At 35.1% G+C, this 27,351-nt stretch overlaps 1 protein-coding gene across 1 annotated transcript in view; it reads right to left on the reverse strand.

Moving 5' to 3' along the window:
- Positions 1-435: 435 nt before the first annotated feature.
- The window catches only part of LOC132551773 (collagen alpha-1(I) chain-like), a 65,984-nt gene continuing 39,068 nt past the window's right edge, over positions 436-27,351 (reverse strand). The window contains exons 27-61 of the mRNA XM_060215915.1: positions 26,888-26,941; positions 26,616-26,660; positions 26,211-26,363; positions 25,086-25,139; positions 24,804-24,857; positions 24,385-24,438; positions 22,932-22,985; positions 22,583-22,672; positions 20,038-20,091; positions 19,642-19,695; positions 19,348-19,401; positions 18,014-18,067; positions 17,666-17,719; positions 17,398-17,451; positions 17,073-17,126; positions 16,667-16,828; positions 16,355-16,408; positions 14,144-14,251; positions 13,059-13,166; positions 10,453-10,506; positions 10,121-10,174; positions 9,111-9,164; positions 8,394-8,501; positions 7,816-7,869; positions 7,619-7,672; positions 7,017-7,070; positions 6,503-6,610; positions 5,916-5,969; positions 4,583-4,618; positions 4,416-4,451; positions 3,671-4,004; positions 3,155-3,267; positions 2,856-2,927; positions 1,970-2,179; positions 436-1,692 (exon numbers count right to left, since the gene is read on the reverse strand). Of these exons, the coding sequence (XP_060071898.1) occupies positions 1,543-1,692; positions 1,970-2,179; positions 2,856-2,927; positions 3,155-3,267; positions 3,671-4,004; positions 4,416-4,451; positions 4,583-4,618; positions 5,916-5,969; positions 6,503-6,610; positions 7,017-7,070; positions 7,619-7,672; positions 7,816-7,869; positions 8,394-8,501; positions 9,111-9,164; positions 10,121-10,174; positions 10,453-10,506; positions 13,059-13,166; positions 14,144-14,251; positions 16,355-16,408; positions 16,667-16,828; positions 17,073-17,126; positions 17,398-17,451; positions 17,666-17,719; positions 18,014-18,067; positions 19,348-19,401; positions 19,642-19,695; positions 20,038-20,091; positions 22,583-22,672; positions 22,932-22,985; positions 24,385-24,438; positions 24,804-24,857; positions 25,086-25,139; positions 26,211-26,363; positions 26,616-26,660; positions 26,888-26,941 (2,913 nt within the window). The 3' untranslated portion in view covers positions 436-1,542. The remainder of the gene's footprint in view (positions 1,693-1,969; positions 2,180-2,855; positions 2,928-3,154; positions 3,268-3,670; positions 4,005-4,415; positions 4,452-4,582; positions 4,619-5,915; positions 5,970-6,502; positions 6,611-7,016; positions 7,071-7,618; positions 7,673-7,815; positions 7,870-8,393; positions 8,502-9,110; positions 9,165-10,120; positions 10,175-10,452; positions 10,507-13,058; positions 13,167-14,143; positions 14,252-16,354; positions 16,409-16,666; positions 16,829-17,072; positions 17,127-17,397; positions 17,452-17,665; positions 17,720-18,013; positions 18,068-19,347; positions 19,402-19,641; positions 19,696-20,037; positions 20,092-22,582; positions 22,673-22,931; positions 22,986-24,384; positions 24,439-24,803; positions 24,858-25,085; positions 25,140-26,210; positions 26,364-26,615; positions 26,661-26,887; positions 26,942-27,351) is intronic.

Below are 27,351 nucleotides of genomic sequence, written 5' to 3' on the forward strand. Positions count from 1 at the left end.
CAGTCTCATTAGCATATAGAAGTTGTCAGTCCCCTTAACATATAGAAGTTGTCAGTCCCCTTAACATATAGAAGTTGTCAGTCCCCTTAACTTAACATATAGAAGTTGTCAGTCCCCTTAACATATAGAAGTTGTCAGTCCCCTTAACATATAGAAGTTGTCAGTCCCCTTAACATATAGAAGTTGTCAGTCCCCTTAACATATAGAAGTTGTCAGTCCCCTTAACATATAGAAGTTGTCAGTCCCCTTAACATATAGAAGTTGTCAGTCCCCTTAACATATAGAAGTTGTCAGTCCCCTTAGCATATAGAAGTTGTCAGTCCCCTTAACATATAGAAGTTGTCAGTCTCATTAGCTGGTAGAAATTGTCAGTCTCCTTTAATTCTATTGAAAAGTAAACTATTATATCACAAAATGAAAAGTAAACAGCAATGATATTTTAAGAAATTGTTTTATTTAGCAGAAAGTCTAGGTACATCTGTTTGGTAGTGAGAGAACTAGTGATGCAGTGAGATAATGAATAAGGACGGACACATTTGTCACTGACATAACACGGGGCAGATACACTCCTTCGGTATTCACATGTATCGGGAACGATACTTAAGTTGAAGATAGATCACAGACAGTGCTGGCAAAGCTTGTCTTACTGTGGGTATTCAACACCTCACAAGTAGTCAGCCATCGTCAGATCAAGTCTATTTCTGCTTCGTATTAACGATACTTCTATCTCTTCTGTGATGATGATGTTGACTATATGTATCAATCTACCTCCTGGCCATGTCACAACATGTTGAATGCAAGCTTTACAACAGGTGTTTTTTTCACATTTATAATTTTAACATTCAATGGTAGATATGCAATACGCCATAAGCTCTGAACAACTCTTTCTTACCAGTGTTACTGCTGCGTTGGTATCCGAAAGCTTGTAACACGGAAAAGGTGACGATACATTTAAGGGTATGAAAGACAGGGGATCCCCATTATTTGTGACTTTGCATCCAGGTGTCAAACACTTGTCAGCATGTAAGGTTTTGATGGGTGTAGAAGCAGAATTGGTCAGACCCTACGATGGCTGACTGTACAGACAGATTATGTCATGATTGATAAAAGATTACAGTGTATCTTTGAGCAAAAATGAAATCTCTTTATTAAAAATGTATAAAAGTCTAAATATTATTTATTAATCTAATACATTGTATGGAAATCAACTATTAAGAGATATATAATATGAAAAGTGAAATTCTAAGAAAGAACATGTATTATGTATAAAATGGGACGATTGACCTTGATGAAGGTCATTATGAGATATGGCCTAGTTAAAATGATGTCATATGACATACACTTATTTTTCCTGCTGTAGTATATATATTTTTTTTTCTCAAAAAGTTCATGTCATAAAGTCCAAAGTTTTAAAAGCTCTTAACTGTAATGTCATTGTTTATCAGAAAGACTAAGGAAGTAATTGTCATTGTTAAAGTTCATCAGAAAGACTATTGAAATAGTTTTAATGGAAATGTTATGATTTCCCAGCATGTTGTGTCCTTATATATGTCGGAAGCATACTGGCCCAATCTTGTAACCGAAGCCTTGCCCTGCATCCCCATAGTCCTTTGGAGTAAAGTCTACTATTGGTAAGTCCTCTACTACCTTTGTGTCAACAACAAACACTGTGCTGCCGCTTGCAGGCTTGTTCTGCAATATCAAAATGACAAAGTTTTTAAACCATGTCCAATAAAAATGCCAATGCTGATGGCTTTGGTCATATAAACCACACAAATTAAAACTTGTTTAAACAGAACTGCTCTGTTAAGTACTGTGCAATTTTCAAAGTTAGATGTGACAACAGTTTTGTAGTTAATGTAAATTTGGCAAAAAATTAATTGCTTATAATTCTGTAAACTCAACAAATCAGATGAGTAGTGTCACTCGAACTACAGTTCACAAGCTTATTTTTTAAAGTTTCACTTACCCTGCAGCCATCTTGGACATTCTCTGGAGCAAGATTCTCAGTGTTAATGCGTTTATTGTCACTTCCCATAAAGACAACAGCATTGTTGTAATTAGTGTTCTCTTCGCTGTACCAGCCCACAGAGTTCTGACAGAGGTATGTAAAGGTCTGATGAGCTGTAGAACTGTACAGACCTAACATCTTCTGTTGATGTCCAATCGTGTACTCAAACTGCAACATTCAGTGCATCAGAAGTCAAAGTTTGTGTAGATAGGCTGGTTACTCTTCCTAATTACCTAATTCATCGCTCAATAAGCATGGGGAATTACATTACCTCCCAGTCTTACTCAAAATCAGAACCATTGGTTTATATCCTATTCATCCTCAAATAAGCTCCGTCCCCTCATGTAAAAGTTTAGTATTAAAGGAGGACTTATATATAAACCATGTTCAGCTTGCTATTTTAAAATTGATGATGCTGCGAAAATGAAGGGAGCTTATTTGTGAGCAGTGACTATTTGAAGATAAATACAACAACAGTGAATTTTACCAGACAAGAGCACATTCCTAAGGAAAGTTTACATACAGACTTGTATTTCCTGCTTCTACCTCAGCCTCTCCATATCTTCATCAATTTAGATTTCTTATATATATCTCTGGTACAACGTTTACAAACATTTGTCTTAAAAAGATTTAACAAGGATTTGTTAAAAGCTTAAACATATAAAGTTGATGTTCCTAAAGTATCCAGACTACCTGAAAAACTTATTTCAATAACAATAATGAAAATAAGTCACTTTTGATAAGGAACACTTAATTTCCAAAAAAACAGAAACCTCAGGCAAACAGACTAAAGTTTGGTCAAAAGATACGAAAGCTTCTTAACATGTTAAAATATTGAAGTTACCTCATAGCCATTCTTCATTTCACTGAATAACTGATTTCCCTTCTTGGCTTTCTTCCAAAATTTAACATCACTCTAAAATAAAATGAAGAAAATTAAGTGTCACAAATATACTGTTCATGTATTCTATAATGGCATATACTGCTGTATTTCACTTGATATGATACATTCTTCACTGCAGTGACCTGGTACACCGTATTTGTGTTTTTCCTTGGGTAAATAACACTTACAGTACTGATGGTTTCTGTTGGGCAAGTTTCTATTACCGTATTGATGGTTTTGGATGAGGAAGTTTCACTTACCGTATTGGTAGTTTCTGTCGGGTAGAAGCAAGATTCTCCACCAGCGGTCATATTACAGAAAACAGAGAGAGCATCATCTGGAGCGCCTTGGTTAGGGTCAATGTAATACCAGCCTGAAAAAAAATGTTTTAGACATTTTAATTTTAATAGAAAACTGAAGAAATATTAAACTTCTCAAAGTATTGTAAAATGACTTGATTTCAAAACCTATATGATGAGTACCATTCCATTGGAGGCCCATCAAATTTTTTCCAGTGCAATTGAAGTATAAAGTATGCTGCATATGGACACAACTACTATACCACAGCATGGTCCATGTTCTTGGCTTCCTGAGAAATACAAATCATCTCAGGTTGAGACAATTGAACCACCTCACATAAATCTTCACCTGTAGTTGTAAAGTCTGATGTTCTACATACTGAAATATTGGTGGTCTTCGGTTAAAGACTAAGGCTAACCTAGTATCATAGATGGACTCTACTATTGTAGTGTTGGAATATAAACATGTGACTTTACCATCTTGTGTGTCTGGATGTCCGAGAAGGATATCTCTGCAGGTCGAGGCTGGATTTCCTTGTTTGCCAGTTGGATAGACCAAACGGTCCAACTCTTCCTTGATCTGATCAACATGTGTAAACATCTGCTCCACAACAATGGTCACTCCTTCCTTTAATTCATACTCATTCTTGGACATATCTGCCAACATTTCACTGAATTGATCATTGAAACCTGGGGCTCCTGCTGCCCTCCTCTTTCGGAAACCAGCACCAGCTTTCGTCATTGGAGCTCCAAGAAGTTCTGATGGGAAAGCTTGTGCCTCTCCTGGTGCACCTGCTGGACCTGGGGGTCCCTGTAACCAAACAGTACAGACATATTTTGGATTACAGGTCTAAGCACTTGGGTATTTCTATTGCATATATAGTTGAATGTTATGCTGATTCCAGGCAAATGAAATATCAACATCAGAAGTATTTGTGTAGATAAGATTTTGTCACACCTTCATAACATATAAAGAAGTATAATGATGTTAAATGAGCCATCTGTATCCAGTCCATGACAGAAGGTAGAGAAATCAATGGCGCTTGATAATATGAATTATTATTAATATTGAATTATTGATTATTTCAAGGATTTCTTTGGGTTTCATTTTCAATATAACCTTCATGCGACTCATCCATAACAGTCCTTACTCTACATACAATACTGAAATTTTGTTAAAGGTATAGTGTCAGTCAAGGTTTTACATGTATTTCATACTTACTCTGTGTCCAGCCTCTCCTTTGGATCCAGGGAAACCCTGTTAAAAGTAGCACAGATTGTTAATTCAACATGATTAAGATAACATTACTATTACATGTATGCATGTCTATTCTAACTTATCAACAAATTTTATAAAACACAGCTGAATTTCTCTGATTTTACACTTACTGGTTCTCCTTTTGGTCCTGAAGGTCCAACTTGTCCCTAAAATATAAATAACAAAACATGTAAGTCGATTAATTGTAGAAAATATAATACAATGTTAAAGAAAATAATACTAAGACATGTCACAGTAGATAATATAACAAGTTAAAATATGTAAAACTTAACATCATAGTAAACATTACCACAACGACGCCGTATATAATACCATGTCAAGGGTAGATAATACCATGTCACAGTAGATAATACCACATGTCACAGTAGATAATACCATGTCACAGTAGATAATACCATATGTCACAGTAGATAATACCATGTCATAGTAGATAATACCATGTCACAGTAGATAATACCCTGTCACAGTAGATAATATCACATGTCACAGTAGATAATACCACATGTCACAGTAGATAATACCACATGTCACAGTAGATAATACCACATGTCACAGTAGATAATACCACATGTCACAGTAGATAATACCATGTCACAGTAGATAATACCATGTCACAGTAGATAATACCACATGTCACAGTAGATAATACCACATGTCACAGTAGATAATACCATGTCACAGTAGATAATACCACATGTCACAGTAGATAATACCACATGTCATAGTAGATATACCACATGTCACAGTAGATAATACCATGTCACAGTAGATAATACCATGTCACAGTAGATAATACCACATGTCACAGTAGATAATACCACATGTCACAGTAGATAATACCACATGTCATAGTAGATATACCACATGTCACAGTAGATAATACCATGTCACAGTAGATAATACCACATGTCATAGTAGATAATATCACATGTCACAGTAGATAATACCATGTCACAGTAGATAATACCACATGTCACAGTAGATAATACCATGTCACAGTAGATAATACCACATGTCACAGTAGATAATACCACATGTCACAGTAGATAATACCTCATGTCATAGTAGATATACCACATGTCACAGTAGATAATACCATGTCACAGTAGATAATACCACATGTCACAGTAGATAATACCACATGTCACAGTAGATAATACCATGTCACAGTAGATAATACCACATGTCACAGTAGATAATACCACATGTCACAGTAGATAATATCACATGTCACAGTAGATAATACCACATGTCACAGAAGATAATACCACATGTCACAGAAGATAATACCACAAGTCACAGTAGATAATACCATGTCACAGTAGATAATACCACATGTAACAGTAGATAATACTATGTCACAGTAGATAATACCATGAAGAGAATGCATGGTATGATAACCATTAATTCTTGTATCATTATTTTGATCTGACAAGTACTTACTGGAAGGCCTGGAGCTCCATCTGGTCCCTGGTATCCAGCCTCACCTTGGTAACCCTAAAATGATGATAATCTAAATTTAGTTGCTTTTTATGTGTTTACAGTAAAAACTTGAAATCGTAATCCTGTAATAACAAAACCAGAAGAAACATTTCTTTACCTGCAACAACACCTACACTTCTCCCAGTTTTCACAGTAAAATATTTATATGATGTTACATAACTTTCCATTTTATATGTGGTTTTGGACAGATCTTTTTTTCAAATTTCCCCATGGTCCTTAGTCATGTATTATCCTATTTTCAGACTGGTCCGAAAAAAAAAATTGAAGAAATGAAACCAAGAGTTTTTTTTATTTTAGTGAGCCTTTGAGAAGCTTAAATGAAAAAATTGTTGTTAAGTTTCATAAATCATACACCACATTCAAACAAGTTTAAGATTCTTTTTCTCACATGATTGATAGTTTTGGCAAATAATATAGGCTCTATACCTATGGGATCACTTGTTATATCACAAGTGGTTTATTCAGTCTTAAATGCAACTCTAGTCTAACCAATTCCCACTTCAAATGATATGACGTTAATACTTTACCCTTTCTCCTCTGTCTCCTTTGGGTCCTGGGGGTCCGACTGGACCAGGCTCTCCCTTAGGTCCGGGGTCTCCAACAACACCAGGTGGTCCTACTCTGCCTGGGTGGCCCTATATTTTTTTATAAAATATTTTATATTAAGAAACCTTTTACATACTTATCTATAACCTCTCTGTAAATTAACATTACAAATTTATGTCAATGGACCTTGACTTCGAATTCTGCAGGTTCAGAACTAGCCATTACCCAAGTCTTAAACTTCTGTTTGATGGAGCCATTCCTCCCCTAACTTAGTCATACATTTTATTCCATTATGAAGAGCAGAATTTTGAAGATATCTTTAACAATCTCTATAATAGACCTTCCATTATATATAAAGAATAAATTTGCGATATTTTCTCTTAAATTAATAGTCAAATGACTAATTACATGTTTGTAAAAAGATAATAAAGTAATGAATGAATTAAACACAACCATTCAAACACAAGCTGTAATACAGGTGCCAGATTGTCCTACCTTGATTCCACGTTCACCCTGTTCCCCTTTAGTTCCTGCAGGTCCAGGGGGTCCCTTAACAAAAGGAGAGCAACATTGTTAATAATGGAGTACAATATCTATCAATCTTATTAAAGTCCAGCTTTTTTCTTGTTATAAGAAAATGTGAGTCATGATCAGAATTTACTATAATGCAGTAAATATATCTGGAAATAGGCCCATGCTTTGTTTTATTTCATTGCTAGGTTTATCACCCCATGAACACCAAGGATCATTTTCTGGTGTTACCTCCCTTGATAACATACAGGAGGCTGTCACATTCCTTTAAGAGCAGTAATGGTAAAGTCTTTTGCCCAAAGACAAAACCATCTGTTTCCCAGAGCATTTGCCAATATTGTTTTAAATCTACAAGTATGATATTTCTGTAGTCCTTTAGTTCTTTGTAACATACACTGTTTTATATTGAGCAGCTATTTTTAACTAAATAAGCTAAGTAAGTATACCCATATGTTTGATGAGGACAAAAAAAAGAATAGAAAAAAAAAATAATTATGTTGAAATTCCTAAATGCAGACAACAATTACTTTTATTGTCACCTCTATGTGAAAATGGTCAAAACTCACCAGAAGTCCAAGCTCTCCAGGCATTCCTGGGGGTCCCATGGCTCCGGCCTCTCCCTAGCAATAAGAATAACACCCAAACACATTATATATAGTTACATATCTTTACATACTTTCTCCACATCTGAAATTAAGGACTGATATAAGCCAAATAATAAGAATTTACAATGAATCTACTGAGAGGAAACTGTTCAGCTTACCACTGGTCCAGGAGATCCTCGTGGTCCCTGTACACCAGATGGTCCTGGTGAACCCTGAAACATACACCAACTTTTCAGTTCCTAACTCAAAACAGCAAATTTTAAAAATCATTAAAATCAACTAAAATTTTATGATGTTTATCTGAAAATTAGATCAAAACATTCTGAATCAACATACTTTTTATGATTCAAGTTGTTCAAGAATATTTGATAGAGACATATACAACAAATATACAGATAAAAAATTGATCTGCCAACAAGATTTTAGCTCTTAAACTAAGCCATCTCCCTCTTTTCATCTATTGAACTGTGTACCATAAATGCTTGCTACACTTTAACTTATAATATGAGCTGAACACAACTGCTTAAAATCGACATGAACACCAACAGACAAAGAAATACTTTAGTCTCACTTTTGGTGGGGTTTTGAAATTTTTTTTTCCCATTCAATATACGAGAAACAGTAGACAACCTTCAATAAGATAATTATGGGAACTAGGTTTATTTCTAGTTATTAATGAGATCAAGTAACTTGAAGATGATGAATTACAAGATTGTACTAGACATTGTATACTCACTGTTGGTCCTGATGGTCCACGAGGGCCAGTTGTACCAGGCAAACCACGATTTCCCTTGGAACCCAATTCTCCTTGTACTCCTTGAGGACCAGGGTTTCCTTGCTCTCCCTACAATAATAAAGCCAAATATAACTTAAATCTTATAAGTTTGATATATATAACAACTGAATATTAATTCAGTTGCAGCAGTAAAGCCGGGGACTTCAGTAGTTAGATATAGCAAGGCCTCAACTTCACAAACAGGTATAGCAAGGCCTGAATTTCAATTGACAGATACAGCAGGGCCTGCACTTCAATAGTTAGATATAGCAGGGACTGCACTTCAATAGTTAGATATAGCAGGGCCTGCACTTCAATGGCTAGATATAGCAGGGACTGCACTTCAATAATTAGATATAGCAGGGACTGCACTTCAATAGTTAGATATAGCAGGGACTGCACTTCAATAGTTAGATATAGGAGGGCCTGCACTTCAATAGTTAGATATAGCAGGGCCTGCACTTCAATAGTTAGAGCATGGCCTCAACTTCAAAAGTCAGATATTGCAGGGCCTAAAGTTCATAATCAGATATAACAGGCCTTTACTGAAACAGTTACGTATTGTTTGTTTGCTAGGATTAGCAGAACCATGTCCACATACTGTTCAATAAAAATGCACTTAATGGTAATTTCTGATCTGTCTGTATATAGTACATTGAAGAATAGAAGAGCACTAACCGTCTTTCCTCCTCTTCCTGGAAGTCCAGCTTCTCCTTGTACTCCTGGGAGACCCTGCCACATTGGATACATTAGACTTACTGTTGGGAATTAATCTGGATCAGAATCCACTTAACATATCATTTGAAAATATCCGAAATAGCAGAATTAAACACACACCATATACTTGTTTATTTCAGCTTTGAAACAAGGGATGTACATATTTCTCATCTACTATTCACTAATCATAATGAGGCCATTTTAAAATCTCCCACTTGTGCCCCTTATTCTTGTACTTATGATGAAAAGAGGCTCAACTGTAATGTACTGCTTACCTCTTCTGCAGGTTAAATAAAAGACTTTGTGGATCAAGTCAATTTACGTAAATTTGAAAGCCTATTTCTAAAGCATGCGACAAGAAAAATATTGTAACCCTCGACTCCTTTCTTATTGGAAAAAACCACTTTGATGGTTGTATTACATTTGACCTCTGTATCAAAGTAATTAATTTCAACTTGGTAGCCCTTCATAATAACATCCTACAGACTCAATATTGGGACTCCTGGTTATTGAGAAATTAAAAAAAATTCAACACAACTGACCCTTGAAAGTTAGTCAAGGTCATTCATTTGAACAAACTTAGTAGTATTTCATCCCAGAATGCAAAAGGCTTGATATCAGTATCAGTTAAAAGTCATTTAAAAATCCAATCATATTTGGCTCATGAGACCTTGAACATGAGTCAAAGATAATTAATTTGAACAAACTTGGTAGTCCTGGATCTTTTTGTTATTGAGGAAAGGTTGTTTCAATATTTCAATGGATTTAACTGTAACACTGAAAATAGGTCAAGGTTATTTGTCAATTTAAGAAACCTGATAACCCTTTATCCAAGCAGGCTACAAACCTACTGCATTTTGGATATTGAGAAGAAGTTGTTTGAAGGGAAAAAGGGAAAAGGATGCTGCACCAAAATCACAAGCTCACTTGCACTTTTGACTGGTTAGACAATAGTAGATGAAATATCTCACCACTGGTCCAGTTGGTCCTCGCTGGCCCTCTGGACCGTCCTGTCCTGGCTCACCCTGTTATTAAAGATAATCACAATTACCATTTTTTGTAAGAGAATAAATTATTTTTCAAGAAGAGGTGAAAGATCACAAAATATCTCAAAATCTATATACCATATTCCACATCTTCTTAAAAAGAAGGATTCTTTAAAAATCAATCTGCAGATTGAATAGATACAGGCAAATTTGGTGTCTACTTGAGCATTCAATATCTACAGGTATTCTTACACCAAATAATAACAGACATTTTCAAACTATGGAAGACAAGGAAATAAATGTTATAGACTTTTTACCTTAAGTCCAGCCTCTCCTGTAGGGCCTGGCAGACCTTCCTCTCCTGGCATACCCTAGAGCATAAAATGTCATTAGTCATTTGATTAATATAAATTGCCAAATGATACTTAACCATATAGAAAAGAGAAAGATAAAAATCTGAAGTTCGAAAATAAAATGTAAATGTTGCACTAATGTATCTTCCTCAAACACACTGCTGTATATCCTGGAGAGGTTTTAACATAAAATAAGGTATCTTACTCAAACACACTGATGTATATCCTGGAGAGGTTTTAACATAAAATAAGGTATTTTACACAAACACACTGATGTATATCCTGGAGAGGTTTTAACATAAAATAAGGTATCTTACTCAAACACACTGATGTATATCCTGGAGAGGTTTTAACATAAAATAAGGTATCTTACTCAAACACACTGCTGTATATCCTGGAGAGGTTTTAACATAAAATAAGGTATCTTACTCAAACACACTGCTGTATATCCTGGAGAGGTTTTAACATAAAATAAGGTATCTTACTCAAACACACTGATGTATATCCTGGAGAGGTTTTAACATAAAATAAGGTATCTTACTCAAACACACTGATGTATATCCTGGAGAGGTTTTAACATAAAATAAGGTATCTTACTCAAACACACTGATGTATATCCTGGAGAGGTTTTAACATAAAATAAGGTATCTTACTCAAACACACTGATGTATATCCTGGAGAGGTTTTAACATAAAATAAGGTATCTTACTCAAACACACTGATGTATATCCTGGAGAGGTTTTAACATAAAATAAGGTATCTTACTCAAACACACTGCTGTATATTCTGGAGAGGTTTTAACATAAAATAAGGTATCTTACTCAAACACACTGATGTATGGAGAGGTTTTAACATAAAATAAGGTATCTTACTCAAACACACTGATGTATGGAGAGGTTTTAACATAAAATAAGGTATCTTACTCAAACACACTGATGTATATCCTGGAGAGGTTTTAACATAAAATAAGGTATCTTACTCAAACACACTGATGTATGGAGAGGTTTTAACATAAAATAAGGTATCTTACTCAAACACACTGATGTATGGAGAGGTTTTAACATAAAATAAGGTATCTTACTCAAACACACTGATGTATATCCTGGAGAGGTTTTAACATAAAATAATGTATCTTACTCAAACACACTGATGTATGGAGAGGTTTTAACATAAAATAAGGTATCTTACTCAAACACACTGATGTATATCCTGGAGAGGTTTTAACATAAAATAATGTATCTTACTCAAACACACTGATGTATATCCTGGAGAGGTTTTAACATAAAATAAGGTATCTTACTCAAACACACTGATGTATATCCTGGAGAGGTTTTAACATAAAATAAGGTATCTTACTCAAACACACTGATGTATGGAGAGGTTTTAACATAAAATAAGGTATCTTACTCAAACACACTGATGTATGGAGAGGTTTTAACATAAAAAAGGTATCTTACTCAAACACACTGATGTATATCCTGGAGAGGTTTTAACATAAAATAAGGTATCTTACTCAAACACACTGCTGTATATCCTGGAGAGGTTTTAACATAAAATAAGGTATCTTACTCAAACACACTGATGTATGGAGAGGTTTTAACATAAAATAATGTATCTTGTTTCATAAGGATTACAAAAATCAAAGCACTGTAACACATGTACATGATATACATCTCCTTGGTGAATAAGATAGCAGTATACTTACATCCTACTGGTGAATAAGATAGCAGTATACTTACATCCTATTGGTGAATAAGACAGAAGTATACTCACATCCTATTGGTGAATAAGACAGAAGTATACTTACATCCTACTTGTGAATAAGACAGAAGTATACTTACATCCTACTTGTGAATAAGATAGCAGTATACTCACATCCTACTGGTGAATAAGATAGTAATATACTCACATCCCATTGGTGAATAAGATAGTAGTATACTCACATCCTACTGGTGAATATGACAGTAGTATACTCACATCCTACTGGTGAATAAGATAGTAATATACTCACATCCTATTGGTGAATAAGACAGAAGTATACTCACATCCTACTGGTGAATAAGATAGCAGTATACTCACATCCTACTGGTGAATAAGACAGTAGTATACTCACATCCTACTGGTGAATAAGATAGTAATATACTCACATCCCATTGGTAAATATGATAGTAGTATACTCACATCCTACTGGTGAATAAGATAGTAATATACTCACATCCCATTGGTAAATAAGATAGCAGTATACTCACATCCTACTGGTGAATAAGACAGAAGTATACTCACATCCTATTGGTGAATAAGATGGCAGTATACTCACATCCTACTGGTGAATATGATAGTAGTATACTCACATCCTACTGGTGAATAAGACAGTAGTATACTCACATCCTACTGGTGAATAAGCTAGTAGTATACTTACATCCTACTGGTGAATAAGACCGTAGTATACTCACATCCTACTGGTGAATAAGCTAGTAGTATACTTACATCCTACTGGTGAATAAGACAGCAGTATATTGGAGAATATGATAGGATGATAACTATTGGTGAATAAGATAGCGTTTACTTACGTTATGTCCTTTGGGGCCAATGAGTCCAGCAGGACCCCTGGGTCCTGGTGGTCCCTGAAGACCTGGTCGCCCATCTAATCCCTTTGGTCCTTGGGGTCCTGGTGGCCCCTGTAATTTGTAAAGATCACACAATCATTTCAAAAGTGTATATTATTGCTGAGAAATCTACTATATTATTCTGCATTATCTTTGGACATACAATGTTAAGATTTTCACACAGTATTGAAATATTGTATGTTTTAGAAGGCAAATTCGTTTTAATAATTAGGGGTTGGGTACCCTAAATGATGTAAGAAACTGTGCTGAAGTAATGTTTCAAAGAAAGATGGCAAGATTAACTAAGGTTGTTGCCAGAATAGCTGACTAATACTCCAACACCCCCATCAATAGTGACCAACACCCTTTAGGGCTCAAATCAATAAAAAATATAGGCTGTGCAAAGCTACATCATCCATCATGGAACCATCATATATGCCATCAAAATACCAATTTTTTGTGAAATCTTAATTTTTGATTGTCCATAAGCATCTGTGTGTTCCCATGGTAACATTTTGGAATGTTTATTTTAGAAGGTCAGGATGTCATATCATAAGTTTTTCTTGCACACACATTGGCATAAACAGATTTATCTATTTATTTACTCCTAATTCATTTCAACAGAATTCCTTCTGGGTATAGAAAGAAAGAAAGAAAGAAAGAAAGAAAGAAAGAAAGAATCCAGTATTGGGTGATAATAAGATAAGGACAATAATATCGTGTTAACATTTCATTTTCGATCAGCAATTTGACGGTATGTAATCTACACACATTACCAGTGTATTCTCACAAGCAACATCACAGTGACTACTTACTACCCAGTATATTAATAAATAGGATATAAATCTATTTTTAGACCCAATCTTTGTTATATTATCTTAATGGTTTAGTATTTTCCAGGTATTCTGACCTTAATAGATGATTTTTCAATTAATATTAATGAACAGTTATGTTCTTAATTCTAATGTTTTGTGATTATATTCTATCCTAGTATAAGAATTAAATTCATTGCCCTCTCTAGTGTTAAATACTTAAACAATGCAACTTACCACAGTGCCGTCCTGACCTGGGTTTCCTGGTTCACCAGTTGCTCCCATTTCTCCCTTCAGTCCCTGTCTGCCCTCTGGTCCAGGAGGTCCTGTGTTTCCTGGTAAACCCTGTAAATTAATGGAAGTGGTTTGTATTCATCTGTTTAAAAATACACCAAGAAAATATCATCAACTGAAAGCTACATAATGCAATTACCTGTGAGAAGCTCATAAAATATGAGCTTTAACTGAGCTAAATTAACACACAAGAGGCCCAATAGGCATGCAGCACTTACCTTATATATATATATATTCACACCAACCAAATATATATATATATATACATCAGCCAAATATCTTGCCTCAAGGCCTTTTAGTTCATAAAATGAAATTGTTTAAAGGTTTTAACAAATTTGACCCCTGTGACATTGAACATAAGTCAACGTCATTTATTTTCACAAACTTTGTCAGGCTTCATAAAAGGAACATAACAGCTAAATATCATGCCTCTAAGCCTTTTAGTAATTTGATTGGCTTCAGGAGAAAAAAACTGACCAATCACAGGCTGATACACTCCTTTTGAAGATTTCAAAGGATTGAAACTCAGCTTCATAGCCATTACAATATACCGTTATGCGACCTCGAGATTGGTTTGATGTACATCAAAGGATCAAACTAGTATTTTCATCTTGTCCACAAAGTGTCACATATGCACATGACATGCTCCAGGGTGCAGAAAGTGAAAATGATCATAACCCCTGGAGTATCAAGGATGGTCTCAAATGAGCCACTTAAAATATGAAAGTTTGTCTCAACTGAACCACAATAAATACAAAAGTCTATCATAAATGACAAAACTCTCTACACACTGAGAAAATATCAAATACAGGAAGAAACATTCCTAGATAGATATATGATGTATGTTGTTCAGCTCTGAAGATTTCTATGCTACCTATACAGAGTTGTGCCTGTAAAATGTATCAATGGATTTCCCTCTACATAAAGATTTCTACACTACCTATACAGAGTTGTGCCTGTAAAATGTATCAATGGATTTCCCTCTACATAAAGATTTCTACACTACCTATACAGAGTTGTGCCTGTAAAATGTATCAATGGATTTCCCTCTACATAAAGATTTCTACACTACCTATACAGAGTTGTACAATGTATCAATGGATTTCCCTCTACATAAAGATTTCTACACTACCTATACAGAGTTGTACAATGTATCAATGGATTTCCCTCTACATAAAGATTTCTACACTACCTATACAGAGTTGTGCCTGTAAAATGTATCAATGGATTTCCCTCTACATAAAGATTTCTACACTACCTATACAGAGTTGTGCCTGTAAAATGTATCAATGGATTTCCCTCTACATAAAGATTTCTACACTACCTATACAGAGTTGTAAAATGTATCAATGGATTTCCCTCTACATAAAGATTTCTACACTACCTATACAGAGTTGTACAATGTATCAATGGATTTCCCTCTACATAAAGATTTCTACACTACCTATACAGAGTTGTGCCTGTAAAATGTATCAATGGATTTCCCTCTACATAAAGATTTCTACACTACCTATACAGAGTTGTGCCTGTAAAATGTATCAATGGATTTCCCTCTACATAAAGATTTCTACACTACCTATACAGAGTTGTGCCTGTAAAATGTATCAATGGATTTCCCTCTACATAAAGATTTCTACACTACCTATACAGAGTTGTGCCTGTAAAATGTATCAATGGATTTCCCTCTACATAAAGATTTCTACACTACCTATACAGAGTTGTGCCTGTAAAATGTATCAATGGATTTCCCTCTACATAAAGATTTCATTAATGCAAAAGCCAAATAATATTAAACAGTTGAAATGTAAAAAAATAATTTTAAATTTCAATGAAAAATCTTTTTTGTTTTTACACACCAAATGAAAAAATTTAATGCCAATGTAGCACACTTTCTCAAACAGCATTAGTAAGTCCAATAAACTGAGTCACTGAATCTATTCTTGGAGATTGATGAACTACTTCAAAAAAGTAAACGCCTTGATAAAAGAAGAACCCTTGTTGTGTTTTCAGATCTGATGTGGTATAACATGATTATGATGTTAGAAAATAAAACTTTACAGGCAATCTGTAGCAGATCAGAGCAGATGAAAGGGATAATGATGATATGCTGATATCAAGCTTTGTTTCCTAGTTTTTTGATACAGGTGTACTTACAGTTGAGCCTGGTGGCCCTGGTGGTCCCTGGGGTCCTGGAGCTCCAGGTCCTCCCTACACACATAAAGTTATCATAGAAACAGTCATCAATCTGACATAGGATCATTTTTAATTTTCTTCAGAAATATTTTTTTTCAAATTTTACTACAACTTTCAAAAATATAAACCTTTTATCTTCAAATTCCTGAGTCTGGTGCCTAAAACATGATTATTTGACAATAGATTTATTTTAATAATAAATTATGAAAAAGTTTAAGAAGACATTAAGATGGATTTGAGAAATATCAGTGGATTGTTTTTAATGATACTTGCAGATGCTCCACGGTCTCCTGTCTCGCCCTTAACGCCTATGACTCCTGGAAGTCCCTGCAAACCAATAGGCCCAGTGGCTCCTGGCAGGCCACGTGGACCCTCAGATCCCTTATTGCCGCTTGGTCCCTGGATTCCTTGAATGCCTGGCTCACCTGGAGGACCCTACAATTAAAAAGCACTGAATGAAATAACAGCTTTTAGCGTAAAAGAACTCACCACCGTATTGATGTAGATAACAGAAACCTGGTGTTGTAAAAGGAGTGTCGTGATATAAACAAGTAATCTTGAGGATAAAACTACGCAAATAAACAAAAGTTTAATTAAAGACTGTCAAAGTATTTAAATTCAAAATTTCTTTAGATCATAAGGACTCTTATATGTGTATAACATGTAAATGCCTACTTACTGGTGGTCCAGTTGGTCCCTGGGTTCCCATAAGTCCAGACGGTCCAGGTGGTCCCTAAAATGATAATACAACATCACAAATCACCTCTATGTACAGATATGTAATCAGATATACACAGAAACTTACTAGATAACCACAAACAAATCAATATGGTGTAACAAACTTAATGCCCTTAATTGGTGTGGACATCAGTTAGGGATGACAAGTGTTAAACAACTGATGATGCTGGGGTGCAGCATTAGGGTTCATCTGAGCAAAGAAAGAAAAAGCCTACAAACCATCTAAAGTGTCAGATAATTATGTATCCCAGTAATTTATTTCCTACCATTGCTCCATATTCTCCCTTAGATCCTTTAGGCCCTGGTGGTCCGGAATCACCCTGAAAACAACAGAAACATTTAAAGAAAACATGGCATAACTTTCTTACACACCACTAATAACATATCTTAAACAGGTCATGAAAGGCTTAGTCAAAGCTTGTCAGAAACAAAATTAATCTGTAGGTCCATCCTTATTTCATTCACCAACAACTCTGACCTAATTGGTCAAACTGATAAACGCAAACAGTCCATCATTATGGAACTGCATCCAACCTGATCTCCGTCCTCTCCGGGAGCTCCAACTGGTCCTGGTGGGCCATCATAACCCTGTAAAAGCAAAGTTTTATTTGTTTATAAAAAGGAACAACATTTAGTTTTTTCATTCTTTTGTTAATGATGTACTGGTAAGATTAATTTTATATAGGAGCTCAGATGAGCAGCAGAACATTCATTTTATGTAAGCATATCTTTTCGACCAATCAGCATTCAGATGGAAGACAGAGTAAACAATACCAGAAAACTAAATGTGCAATACTTTTTAAACTTCTAAATTTTAATCTTATACCATGTAATCACTCTGTTTCAAAAAATCTTAAAATAAGATTGAAATATGAAACAAACCCTTGGTCCCTGTTGTCCCATGTTGCCTGGAAGCCCACTTGGTCCCTCCAGACCCTACAAAGACAAGGAAAAAATTGACATTTCTTCTTAACAAACAGTAAGTACATCATTTCTAAAATGAGTGAGACCTTAATGTTATTTTGAATTTTAATACAATATATGTTACATGAATACTGACTTTTTGTTTTTGAAAAAATAAAGACAAAATCTCTCGCAAAAGTGATCTATATTCAGCAGTTGATTACACACCAAACAAATGTACATGACTAGTTATTGTGTTGATGTTATGTAAGGACGGGTGTTCTCAATGGGTCCTTTCTATATATGAATGTCATAATTATGTTATATACTACATATTCTCACCATAAAGATAACAATTTTTTATTTCTCAAAGAGAAAGATGTGACTTCATAATCTTGATATTTCTTGGAACTTATCTTACAAGGGGGAAACATGCTACACAAAAATTCACTAATTTTTTCATTCATACCCTTTTTTTTATACAGTATGTAGGTGTTTACATTGATGTAGTAAAGAGATGTAGGTGTTTACATTGATGCAGTAAGGAGATGTAGGTGTTTACATTGATGCAGTAAGGAGATGTAGGTGTTTACATTGATGCAGTAAGGAGATGAAGGTGTTTACATTGATGTAGTAAAGAGATGTAGGTGTTTATTGATGTAGTAAAGAGATGTATGTTTACATTGATGCAGTAAGGAGATGTAGGTGTTTACATTGATGCAGTAAGGAGATGAAGGTGTTTACATTGATGTAGTAAGGAGATGTAGGTGTTTACATTGATGCAGTAAGGAGATGTAGGTGTTTACATTGATGCAGTAAGGAGATGTAGGTGTTTACATTAATGCAGTAAGGAGATGTAGGTGTTTACATTGATGCAGTAAGGAGATGTAGGTGTTTACATTGATGCAGTAAGGAGATGAAGGTGTTTACATTGATGTAGTAAAGAAATGTAGGTGTTAACATTGATGCAGTAAGGAGATGTAGGTGTTTACATTGATGCAGTAAGGAGATGTAGGTGTTTACATTGATGCAGTAAGAATATGTAGGTGTTACATTGATGCAGTAAGGATATGTAGGTGTTTACATTGAAGCAATGATGGGATGTAGGTGTTTATATTGATGCAATAAGACATCATTTGTTTACAATGACAAAGTAACACACATTCTTTTTTACATTCATGAAATGGAGACCCGACATGGTCAGTGATTCAGGTTATGAAGTTGAAGATGAACATCATATTTTCTCCAACTTTTCATGTAATATTTTTTGTCACTAGAATACAATGGTTTCTGGATCTTAAAGATTTACTTACTGTGTCTCCTTTCTGTCCTCTAAAGCCTTCTGGACCAGTGGGTCCTGGGGGGCCCTGAAGTCAGACAATACGGCATATGAATACAAAAACATGATCATTAAAAATCCATAATTCTATTTAATATTCAATTTAATGAAAAATAATAACTTTCCATAGTTTATTTCTTTTGACCATTTATAAGTTTCTAATATAACAGGAACATTTTATCAGAAAATTCCATAACACTACATTTTGTGTACAATATTTTTTAATAATGAAAAAAATCGTTTAATTCATGATTGATTCAATACTTACTGAAACACCCTGTGCTCCAGAATTACCAGGCTCGCCAACATCTCCCTTCATACCCTATAATGGACAGAAGTTATGTTTCAGATCTAATCAGCTTATCAATATTTATAATTGTTCTTACAACGTAAAATTTTACATTACAGTGATTATCTCTTTGTAAAGTGTCATCACCAAGAAATGACTAAAGATGTGACAGGATAATAATTATATTTTTCATCTCTTTTGATAATCGACTGGTGCTTTAAATTTGTATTGTATTTTAAACATTTATGGTAGATTTTAAATACTATAATATGATAGGATATGTAACTGTATCAGTCAAAATCTGTATTACATGTAAAAGTTGTTGTTTGAACTTCATTGAAAACAAAAAAGAAAAAATAAAGGCAAAATATTTACCAGTGGTCCTGGCTGTCCGTCCATTCCAGGCTCCCCTCTAAGGCCATCTTTACCCTATACAAAAACAGCCATAATTTAAAGATGTCAAACACAGTAATAGCTGACCAATACATAATATCAATAGTGAAATTGTGGACTACAATAAATAGTCTAAATCACTGTCTGTAGTGTTTATTGCTCTGTTCACAGCCAGAACTGTTGTAAGGCAGAGCCTTCTGGAAATAGCTACCTCAATATTGGAGGCCCATCACATCTCCTACTGAGGAATCAGGGTATCGTAAACTGTCCTACTGAGGAATTAGGGTACCGTGAACTGTCTTGTCTGAGGAATTAGGGTACCGTAAACTGTCTTGTCTGAGGAATTAGGGTATCGTAAACTGTCTTGTCTGAGGAATTAGGGTACCGTAAACTGTCTTGTCTGAGGAATTAGGGTACCGTAAACTGTCTTGTCTGAGGAATTAGGGTACCGTAAACTGTCTTGTCTGAGGAATTAGGGTACCGTAAACTGTCTTGTCTGAGGAATTAGGGTATCGTAAACTGTCTTGTCTGAGGAATTAGGGTACCGTAAACTGTCTTGTCTGAGGAATTAGGGTATCGTAAACTGTCTTGTCTGAGGAATTAGGGTATCGTAAACTGTCTTGTCTGAGGAATTAGGGTACCGTAAACTGTCTTGTCTGAGGAATTAGGGTACCGTAAACTGTCTTGTCTGAGGAATTAGGGTATCGTAAACTGTCTTGTCTGAGGAATAAGGGTACCGTACACTGTCTTGTCTGAGGAATTAGGGTACCGTAAACTGTCTTGTCTGAGGAATAAGGGTACCGTACACTGTCTTGTCTGAGGAATTAGGGTACCGTAAACTGTCTTGTCTGAGGAATAAGGGTACCGTAAACTGTCTTGTCTGAGGAATTAGGGTACCGTAAACTGTCTTGTCTGAGGAATTAGGGTACCGTAAACTGTCTTGTCTGAGGAATTAGGGTACCGTAAACTGTCTTGTCTGAGGAATTAGGGTACCGTAAACTGTCTTGTCTGAGGAATAAGGGTACCGTAAACTGTCTTGTCTGAGGAATAAGGGTACCGTACACTGTCTTGTCTGAGGAATTACGGTACCGTAAACTGTCTTGTCTGAGGAATAAGGGTATTGTAAACTGTCTTGTCTGAGGAATTAGGGTATTGTAAACTGTCTTGTCTGAGGAATTAGGGTACCGTAAACTGTCTTGTCTGAGGAATTAGGGTATTGTAAACTGTCTTGTCTGAGGAATTAGGGTATTGTAAACTGTCTTGTCTGAGGAATTAGGGTACCGTAAACTGTCTTGTCTGAGGAATTAGGTTATCGTAAACTGTCTTGTCTGAGGAATTAGGGTATTGTAAACTGTCTTGTCTGAGGAATTAGGGTATTGTAAACTGTCTTGTCTGAGGAATTAGGGTATTGTAAACTGTCTTGTCTGAGGAATTAGGGTACCGTAAACTGTCTTGTCTGAGGAATTAGGGTATCGTAAACTGTCTTGTCTGAGGAATTAGGGTATTGTAAACTGTCTTGTCTGAGGAATTAGGGTATTGTAAACTGTCTTGTCTGAGGAATTAGGGTATCGTAAACTGTCTTGTCTGAGGAATTAGGGTATTGTAAACTGTCTTGTCTGAGGAATTAGGGTATCGTAAACTGTCTTGTCTGAGGAATTAGGGTATCGTAAACTGTCTTGTCTGAGGAATTAGGGTATTGTAAACTGTCTTGTCTGAGGAATTAGGGTATTGTAAACTGTCTTGTCTGAGGAATTAGGGTATTGTAAACTGTCTTGTCTGAGGAATTAGGGTATTGTAAACTGTCTTGTCTGAGGAATTAGGGTATTGTAAACTGTCTTGTCTGAGGAATTAGGGTATTGTAAACTGTCTTGTCTGAGGAATTAGGGTATTGTAAACTGTCTTGTCTGAGGAATTAGGGTATTGTAAACTGTCTTGTCTGAGGAATTAGGGTACCGTAAACTGTCTTGTCTGAGGAATTAGGGTACCGTAAACTGTCTTGTCTGAGGAATTAGGGTATTGTAAACTGTCTTGTCTGAGGAATTAGGGTATTGTAAACTGTCTTGTCTGAGGAATTAGGGTATTGTAAACTGTCTTGTCTGAGGAATTAGGGTATTGTAAACTGTCTTGTCTGAGGAATTAGGGTATTGTAAACTGTCTTGTCTGAGGAATTAGGGTACCGTACACTGTCTTGTCTGAGAACACAACCATGACAGCACAGTCATGATCTCGCTTTCTGACAAGCACACTTCTGTCACAAGTAGGGATTAAAGCTACACACTTTGGATCTTTATCTGAGTTTGAGTTGTCTAGATTTCTGCCGACTGAGTGATCAAATTCCTCGTGTTAAATGTTGAAACATTAATTTTATGATATATAACATATAGTGACAGATGGTACAAAACTTTACATCTTAAGCCTAGTGATTTGATAATTTACTTCTTCATACATTTGATCTTTAATAAAGTTTTTATGCCAATTCTTTTTTAAAAAAACTGAAGCAGCATCAGCTGTTGATTTTTTTGCTTACCTGAGGGCCTGGGAATCCTCTCTCTCCATTAAATCCGATGGGTCCTGGTGGTCCCATCACACCATCATTGCCGGCTGGGCCAGGAAGTCCCTAAAAACAGGGCTACAGTGTATACTATTTTGTATGTATTCAAGTTAGAACAGTTAAAAGTTATGTTTGAAACAATTGATACCTGTCTAATACTGACAGTTATGTTAATAAGAGATTGATTTTCAGGACTTACTGTTACTTTTCAGGTGTAAAAGCTTGGGAGAAGTATTTTCAAAATCTACCTGTGTAAATCACATAGGTATGCAAATATACTGATTTTATGTTATATGGGAGTGAAAACCTTCATCCAATAACTTACTGGAATGCCCCTTTCTCCAGCTGGTCCAGGCAAACCAACATCTCCTGGTACACCCTGTAAAACAAATCACAAAACATTGTATCCATGTTGGTTGGTTTAACTGGCATATCAGCTGAAGTAAAATTAAGAACAAACAGAATGACAAATTTCAGTCGGAATTATGACCTGTACAAGTTTGAGAACTATTTCATACAGAAGGTTGCCATTAGTATCAGGTGTCATTAGTGGAATATCAGATAATATCAGACATCATACATGTAACTTCAGATATATTACACGTATCATCTGCTGGTATATCACAGGATAGATGGACATGGAGGACGCTATACCCAATTAATCTATTATATATGCTACCTTTTGTAGTTTTCTTCTATTGTCGGGACAATACAGGCAAAGACAAACAATAATTTTGATATACCGGATCACAACATAAGTTATGATGCATATTTCTCGATGTGAGAGATAGAATCTAGTAAGTAATATCAACGGTATGGTCCAATATTGGTACTGGATCTTCTGATATAGAATCTAGTAAGTAACATTGACGGTATGGTCCAATATTGGTACTGGATCTTCTATATATAGAATCTAGTAAGTAACATTGACGGTATGGTCCAATATTGGTACTGGATCTTCTATATACAGACTCTAGTAAGTAACATCGACGGTATGGTCCAATATTGGTACTGGATCTTCTATATACAGAATCTAGTAAGTAATATCAACGGTATGGTTCAATATTGGTACTGGATCTTAACAAACAAATGTTTGTTGGACAAACAATAATTTTGATATACCGGATCACAACATAAGTTATGATGCGTATTACTCAGTTATACTTGTACTGTACTGTGAATAATTTATTCACTCACTGTAAAATTATATACTTTCTTATGGCTCAATTTTTTGTTTTTCACAAAATTGCTTTTTCAAGGACAATTAATTGTGTGGATAAAGCTCAATAAATCTGTTAATATACTAATTTCAACATTGAAATTTGTCGATTAAGAATGTCCATGAAATGAACGAAAATAAAATAAACAATTTTACAGTAAACAGAGTTTCAGTTTGTTTAGGTTATATTGATTAGATTCAGAAAAGAGAAGTATTTTACACATTAAACCTTTCAAACAGCACCTAACCTACTTTATCCAAAGCTGGCTTAGATAAATTCTTCCCTCAAATTGATTTGTAACAACATTTCAGAAGAGATCTTTGCATTAGAAGGTATCCTTGTCTTTCTTATCCCGGTAACTAGTATTAAAAAACAATGGCCATTGCTTAATATCTATTATAAGACTTCTGAAACAGTAAGCATTTCCGATTTTGTGTAGCTTGTCAACAATAAAATGCCTGTATATCCAGTCATGATTTAGTGTAGGAAGAAATGCTGCTGCAGCCACATTACTGGTTCTAACCTCAGTAACACTAATCATGGTGTTGATTTACTTACTGGGTTTCCTGGTTGTCCAGTATCTCCTTGTGCACCTGCCTCTCCAGAGTGGCCCTGCACACAGAAAATATTCAAACAAATGCAATATTTATACATGATTTTCTGTACCAGGTGACTGGACTTGAATATGCTTGTAATCATAACACTGCAATGAAAGCAATCTATACAAAACAAATATACTGTTAACTGTCTTTCACATGGAATTTATTATCACAGATTTTGTGATTGAAGGAAAACAAATTAAAACATGGACAATAATCATTGTCTCTTATGTTTGTAGCTCATTGTGAAAACATCCATCATTAATATGCAATGTCCAGCTAAAGTTCCTGTATTTGCATATTTCAATGAAATGTAATTAAGTATTGTAATATAATCTGACATGAGGATAGACTGAGGAAAGACTCCGTGGTACATACCATTGGTCCCATAACTCCCATCTGCCCTGGCTGGCCTGGAATTCCTGGCAGTCCCTGGAAAGGCACGATTTACCATAAAGTTAAAACTTTCAATAAAGGAACATGTCATGCGGAACAACAAATTCAGGCATAAATGGAAAAAAATCATTATTCCCTGTGTAAGAAATAAATTTGTGATAAAAAACTGGAATCTCCTTTAATACCATTCAGAAATGAAATCTCAATACTTCTTCAATTAAAAGTCATTGGACAAATGACTTTACCTAACAGTTTTTTACTTACAGTCTCTCCTCGCTCTCCTGGTAATCCTGAGAGGCCATCCTTTCCTGGTAGACCCTACAGAAAAAGAAAATTTATTTTTTAAATTGCCTATACAACATTTAATGCAATACGAATATTACATAAAACTGTTTACCTTATACACTGTACAGTGCAATTTCCCCAAACCGATCATCTCTTAAAACCAAACAAAACATCAATGTCGGGAATGATGTCCGCTTTATTGTTTTCCTATAATTGATCCCTCTAAATTCCAAATATCGATTTGATTTTATGTCCAAAATGATTAAAATATACTAAAAATTATTTCTGAAAGTCAAGATTTTAGGACCAGAGCTCCAAATATCAAACCATGAGCATTAATGTTGCTGGCAGGCTTTCTATACAATCCTTACCCCAGTCTGGAGAATCATAATCTATGATGTTCAATTGTAATCGGACAAGATGAAACCATACAGAATGAAGTTATTGTTTCCCGAAACCAGAAAGCGCTATGGACATTGTGAAAAGTAGGCTACTTAGGTGTCATACAGAGACAGAAAATCCTAGTTTCACATCTTACTTGCATGAGTTATGAAATATATCATCATTAGTTATATGAAATAAGAATGTTAATCTTGTCTTATAAGATAATTTTGATGTACTAATCAACGAAGCATCAGGCTATTGAATAAATTCTAGATAGAAAGACAACTAGCACACATGGCTGGGCACATGTACATATGTAAAAATCACATCAGATTAACTGGTTTTTTCTCCACTTTCTCAAAATTCTTTTATTCATAAACTTTTTTCTGCATTCAGTAACTTGGATATGTACAGTATAAATGTTCAAAGGGAATGTTAGGTATGGATAAATTGATAGCAATGCAGTATATTGAATATAATTGGGTTCAGACCAGTCAAAACTTTCCCCTTCTGCAAACAGAATCCTCCATAAACCTACCAAATGTTCATGCCCAATGTATAACCAGTTTGGAGAAATTCCACTGTATATACTTTTAATATTCTTTTCACAATGTTTGTTTTTTCTTAGATTCTTACAAAAATAACAGAATGCATTTCAATTATGAGTTCAAAAATGGAGATAATAAATCAGAGTTCTGTTACAAGAAACAGAATATTTACTGGAGGTCCCATGGGGCCCATCAATCCCACTCCTCCTGGAGCTCCCTGAAGTCCCTGCTCTCCCTGGAAACCTGGTGGCCCTGGTGGACCACTCTCTCCCTTGGGTCCAATAGGCCCAATTGTTCCCTCCTTTCCTCTCTCACCAGGTGGTCCCTATAAAGGAAAGAAAAGTTATGTAGAAAATGATGTGTGGTTGATACTTAATTTCTCCTTGTACTATGATTTAAAATCATGATGCTGGTAAAATTTGGACAATTTAAGTATTTCTAGCAAACCATCCTCACAAATCAGTTGTGCAAGTATTACAGCACTGATTGTATCATCTGATACCAAAGGATGACATCAGAGGAACATTGCTATAGAAGACTGCCTGGCTCTGTAATATATGTGCATGTGAATACTTACTCTCATTCCTCTCTCTCCACGGTCACCAGATTGTCCATGTAATCCCTAAAAGACAAACAATTAAAATATCATCACATATTCAAAGACATGTTTTAACAAATTAATTTTTTTTAAGCTACAGAATGAGGGTGTTAACTTTCAAATCAAAAAGAGAACTATTATCAATTAATAAAACAGTTTTTGCCAAATTATGAAAAAACTAACAATTAAGATGTTAGCCATTGATTCCAGTTCTATTTGAAGAGAAGAGAAGAGAAAGTCATCTAACTTACCACTTTGCCTCTAACTCCTCTTCGTCCACGGCGTCCTGGCCTGCCAGGTTCACCCTGTCATAGCAAAATGATTCATTTTTTGTTTCATAATGTTTGAATTAATTTTGGGACCATGGACAAAAAACAAAAAAATCTGATATAAACTGTGTTTAAAGCTAGGTACCATCTACGATGAGTAAATATTACCTAACGGTACAGTGGTATTAACTCTTTATGTTCTATGATAACTAACCCAGTAACATTTCCCTATCCTCCTTTTGGACATTTCACAGCTATGGATGCTCAAATGGCATCAAACTTTTTAGGCTGTTCAATATATTATATGACTCTGAGGCATTACATATCAGGAACTTAAAGTTGATATCATTCACACAAGTAAGTATAATATGTGTTAACCTGAGATTTGGTGACAGTATAAAATTGTCATATATAGAGGAAATCCGAACACCTTTCACAAAGCCATG

The sequence above is a fragment of the Ylistrum balloti genome, unplaced genomic scaffold, assembly GCF_031769215.1.
Source record: "Ylistrum balloti isolate Yb309-2 unplaced genomic scaffold, AGI_CSIRO_Ybal_v1 Utg370214, whole genome shotgun sequence".
In the NCBI taxonomy this organism is placed as follows: Eukaryota; Metazoa; Mollusca; class Bivalvia; order Pectinida; family Pectinidae; genus Ylistrum; species Ylistrum balloti.